Source organism: Notolepis coatsorum (assembly GCF_963971535.1).
Source record: "Notolepis coatsorum genome assembly, chromosome: 4".
Taxonomy (NCBI): domain Eukaryota; kingdom Metazoa; phylum Chordata; class Actinopteri; order Aulopiformes; family Paralepididae; genus Notolepis; species Notolepis coatsorum.
In genome coordinates, this window is record NC_140168.1 from 52347000 (window position 1) to 52352479 (window position 5480).

Below are 5480 nucleotides of genomic sequence, written 5' to 3' on the forward strand. Positions count from 1 at the left end.
GTATTGGACTTTCATAATACAAAGCTGACCATCATCGACCATGACGGATCTCACATGCCTGCGGTATTTGGATGTTTCGTATACAAGCACCACGTTCACCAACCCACTATCCCTGCTGGGGCTCCGCAGTCTCAGAGTTCTGAAAATTATTCCCAATTATTTCCACTGTGACGTTCCGCAACATTTATTTGTGAATCTCACTCTTCTGGAGACGTTAGACATTTCATCCTGCGGCATCGTGTATCTGGCCTTGAGCTCTTTCGATCATTTGAGGGATTTGTCCTTGAGTGGAAACAAGTTGATGGCTGTTGACTTTCTGAAAAACCCCAACCTGTTATCACTGACTAGGGTAGATTTAGCCAGAACCCACATTTCTAGTATTCCTGACAACATTCTTCAAAGTCTACCTAAAACCCTCAAAATGCTTGACATATCTTTTAATCAGATTGACTGCTCTTGCAGCCAGATCAACCTCATTATTTGGATTCTGACACATGAAAATGTCCTGGAAAATGTGATCGATATTCACTGTGGCCCGTTTGCCATTTCAACACAGGTTAGAGTAATTTACTTTGAAATTGGATACTGTCACATCTTTAGGGTTAAACTCTTTGTAGCCATCTTCATCGTAGTTTTCTTACTCGCTATGTCTGCCTTGGTCTACAAGTTCCACTTCTACTTGCGTTACTGCTGTGTGTTACTGAAAGGTTATAAGGCGTCTGCGGCTGCGCAGCAGGAATTGCTTTATGATGCCTTTGTGATCTACTCCAGCAAGGACGAGGCATGGGTAATGGAGAAACTGGTGGAGAACTTGGAGAAAGGAGTTCCTCCCTTTCAGCTGTGCCTCCATGTGCGGGACTTTGTGGTGGGGAAGTCCATCACGTCCAACATCTTGGAAGAGGGCATCATGGGTAGCCATAAGGTCATTGCGGTGGTGTCACGCCACTTTGTTGACAGCGACTGGTGTTGCTTTGAGTTTGAAATGGCTCAGTGCTGGCTGCTGCTGGAGGGAAACCCCAACATCATCATCATTATACTGGAGGGTGTGGAGGAAGGGAGGATCAATAAAGTATTTGGACTCCACAAGTACCTCAAGAACAACACTTATTTGAAATGGAATGAGAACCCCATTTGCAACATGACTTTCTGGAATCGCCTCAGGAGTGGTCTCATCTCACAGACTGGAAGATGAAATATATGTGTAGCAAGGCAGAGGACTATGCCACCTGAATTTAGTGAGCTCTGGATTTAATTATATATACAGTATACCTTAAAAGAGGAGGTTCTCTTATAGGACTCCAGGCCAGAGTGTGCTAACAGCAGATACTAGGAATTCAAAGTTACAATTTTATTTGTGTACACAGTATATCCAGAGTGTCATGTTTATTTGAGTAGTGTATGTTTAAAACAACTAAAAACACTATAGAAAGAGACAGTACATTTACATACCTTGTTGGTCCAGGCGGAACACAAACCAAAAGACACAAGAAAGGTCAACAAAACATAACAGAAAAAAGATTGACCATACATTCAGATTACCACAGGAATCAAATGACAAGACAATAAGGTGTCCTTGTGTAATGGACCAACATCCAACTGCTCTGCTGTTGCCTTGAGGTGAGGGCTTATATACACAGGGGCAGTTCATCAGCATACCTGTGACAGGTAAAACACAATTAGCTGGGGAAAATCAAGGGACCGTGCACAAAACACGTCAAAAACATGCAATGGAAAATCCCTACAAACCAAGGAATAAAAATCAAACTAATTTAAAAACACTGCACACTAAAATCCAAATGAAAAACACCAAACAGTAAAAGGCATCAGGTTCGCCCTGTTATATGTATTATGTATGTCCGCAGGTTGTACCTCATACATTACAAGGACATTAAGAATTGATTTATGTTAGGACCTGTCTTGTTCACCATCACTAACGTCATTAGTTTAGCCATTTATTATCATGCAGAATGATGGCAAAGGCGATAGTCTTGGAGGTATGGTTCTACTCTTAGGGGTGCTCCCTGCTGGAAGAGAGATTAAAGCATAACAACTTACATAGAAGATAAAGCATAACAGCTGAGCATACTGAAACTGAACACCAGGGATCACTGTGAGTGTGAACAAAACCTCTCTCACCTAAATTATTTTTAATAGGTGTTAATTGACTTATTGTATTATATAACATTTGTTATTTTGATAATTGTATTCTTCTTTTTGTTACTATTATGGTATTGTAGTTATTATTACGATTTGAAATGTACATTTTAAATGGTTTGTTTTATGTTTTATATATGTACTCAGGTCACTAAAATGAGATTTCCATCTCAATGTGACTTAATAAAGGTTTATAGATTCAAAGGTGCTATAGATAACATTTAGCCACTAGATGTCACTAGAACACCAGCATGTCATTTGTCCAATCAGGTGCATTCCAGGTGGGGAAATTGGAAGTAGGGAGGAGATACATGCACTTCCCATGTAAACAACATACATTTTTGTGCACGTACTGTATAAAAAAGAAAAAAAGATTACTCTACATACACATTTTATCTATAGCACCTTTAAGCTTGTGTTATTTTATCTAATTTCATTGCAGAGTATATATACATGGTACATTTCTATCCTACTGCATAATGCAGCAGAGCGTACAGTAGGTATCCAAAAATGTCACACATTTTGAGACAATGTTGTGTGACAATGCTTAAAGAAATGCTTAGTTATTATTTAATTATGTAATTACAACCTTTGGACCTTAGATAAAAAATATTTATCTCTGAAATGTTGTGATTAGATAACTTCACATAACTGACACACTAGTTATATAATCATATTTGTGTCCATAATATCACCAAGAATACATTTTTTTTTAAATAATTTCATCTCACAAGTAAGAGTTACCAGTTTCTTGAAATGACTTGTTTAGTTTACTCAAATGACAAGGGAAAGTGTAATTGGGTTTGTTTTGTAACAACCTAAGAATGTGGTTGTATGATGTCGGTGTGTTTGGTGTGATTTGTTGTTTTCTTTTGTAAGGTTTGTCTAACCGATTTCTAGTGAATTATTGAATGTTGCCTGTTGCCTTTAACCCTTTGTCGTGTGGCAGTGAAAGGGTTAACCTTCTGTATTGTCGCAGTGAAAGGGTTAACCCTTTGGTAGTGTAGTAGTGAAAGGGTTAAGGCGCCATGACTCCATCTCCGCAATGGAAATAAATCTGTGATTTTATTATCCTTGACACTGAAATACTTGTAGATACCATATTACTAAATTATCAATAAAGTACAATAAAACCTGTTATCAGAAGGTTGATGGTGGATACATGTTTTTTGGTCTGCAGACATGATGGATGCGGTATCTATGACGAGAGCCCTTGGCACTGGATAATTTGTTTGAGTATTGCTCAACAGATTCAGATTCAGATTATTTTATTGTCACAGCTTTTTTTAAATGTAGGTCCCTACATGTATTCAGAAAAATATGCTTGTTTTTCCCGGCTCCTCAACCGTAGTAGATAGTAAACATAGTACATAATGTATCTATACAAACTATAACTATAAACTAAATAAGCTATGAATAAACTATAAACTTAAACTATAAACTAAATGTAGCACCTGTGTCACTAACAGTAACAGCTGTTCGCCACGGACCAGTTCTAGGTTCGAATGAGGAGAGGAGTAATATACACAGTTAAAGGAGTAGTAGACCAGAGACAAGGTTATATAGCGTACTGGCCTCGCGTCTCGCTCTTCGACCATACCAAGATATATCCTTATCTCCAGTACCTACTGTACTTCATTAACGAAAACAATGCACCCATGCACTTGACCAGGCCCCGCCCCAGTGTCCCCCTATAAGACACCGGACATGGTCATACTCGCCCTTCCTCTTTTTTTCGTTTCCATCATGGACGCTGCAGTGCACTCCATGAACTAGTTGTTATGAAATGCAGAGAGAAATTGAACAATGTTGGGTTTTCGCCGGAGATTTTCCAGCCCCTGGAATCTTCTCTGCACATTCTAACAGCGCATCGGGCCTGTCCTGGGGTTTCTCGTCTTCTGACAGCGGATCGAGGGACGTCGCGCGGCGGCTAGCTGTCGTGGCTAGGTCGTGCCCAGGTAGGGCCTGCGCCACCAGGCATAACAATGCTGGCGTTAGTGATACTGCTCGTTGTCCCGTGAGACAACCGAGTTGTGTATTGGCGCAAGGGGCAGGATATCTGGGTAAACGTTGTAGTTTTCCCGGCTATCCTGGAGCGTGCGGCTAATGCTATGCTACGATGCTGGGTTACTCTTCTTTTGATTCCCCGCTGAGGGCTGTCTTTTTAAAAAGGTCTTCCCTCCTCTTAACCATTTATGCTGACGGTCAATCGGTGTCTACTGTTGGGAGTTTTGACGGGGGCTTGTTTACCTTTTTCATGGGTGAATGGGCTGAGGCCTAGGGCTGGTGTGCTTTTTGTGAATCTATGAATTGTGTGCGGGACTGGTGTTTCTCTGGTCTGCATCCCCTTAACATTGTGTGTATGGGCTAGCCCATTCTGCAGTGTGTTGGTGGAGTTTTAGTTCATTTATTCATTTACCCCTTCATGGGTGCACACCACAGTGGAGGTTGCTGGTTGCAACCACCACTGGTGCTCCGTGCTTGTGAAGCAGGTGGCATCAGTCCTTTGCCTCTGGCATGTTGGAACGGTGCCCCGCCCGGCCGACGCCATGAGGTGAGTCGGCCCGGCAGGTGGCTGGTGGGCTGTTAAGCCTATACCGCCACGGTATAGAATTAGCAGCGGTTAGTAACATTGTTCGAATTGCTGTTTTTTCTGTCAAAAATGATGTCGGTGGTGGGGCCTTGAAGGCCAGCCGACGTCGAAACATCGCACAAGGTTTTGACGTTATTAGCTTTGACCTAGCCGCAAGCTATAACCACAGGGAGGGCTAGGATGCTGTCAACGCTTGTTTACAGACATCTTGGTTGGATCAGTCTCCTTTTGAGGGGGTGAGACGTTTTTTCCCTCCTCAGGGCTCCCCTCTCCGCAGAGGGACTTTGGTCTTTCCGCAGGAGCGCGGGCGGTATTTGATCTAGGCCCCACACCGCCTCACACCGCGCAGCCAGAGGTGAGAGCACAGCCGTCCTTACGGCTTACGCGGGTAGGTGGCATATTTTCCAGGAGTGGTGTAGAGTTGGGGGCTTGGACCCGGTGTCCTGCCCCCTGGACGCTGTCCTTTCCTTCCTTCAGTCTATTATGCCGCGGCTATATCCTCTTGTCAAGTGGGGTTTGAGGGCGTTACGTTGTTCAGCCACCCTCTTGTGAAGCGTTTCCTGCTTGGCGCTCTGCGTCTTAAGCCGGTTGAACGTTCTCTGTCTCCGAGTTGGGACCTCCAACTGGTCCTCGGCCAGTTGTCTGAGGCCCCGTTTGAGCCTCTTGAGCAGGCGTCTTTGGAACAGCTGTCTTCAAGACTGCATTCCTGCCGGCCATCACCTCCGCTAAGCGC

General features: G+C 43.1%; 1 protein-coding gene across 1 annotated transcript; it reads left to right on the top strand.

Moving 5' to 3' along the window:
• Nucleotides 1-301: 301 nt before the first annotated feature.
• LOC311226521 (toll-like receptor 4) lies at nucleotides 302-1192 on the top strand (the record flags this gene model as incomplete). The annotated part of the gene is made up of 1 exon (XM_084311943.1): nucleotides 302-1192. One exon carries the CDS (start codon nucleotides 302-304, stop codon nucleotides 1190-1192), a length of 891 nt encoding a protein of 296 aa, XP_084168069.1.
• Nucleotides 1193-5480: the final 4288 nt, after the last annotated feature.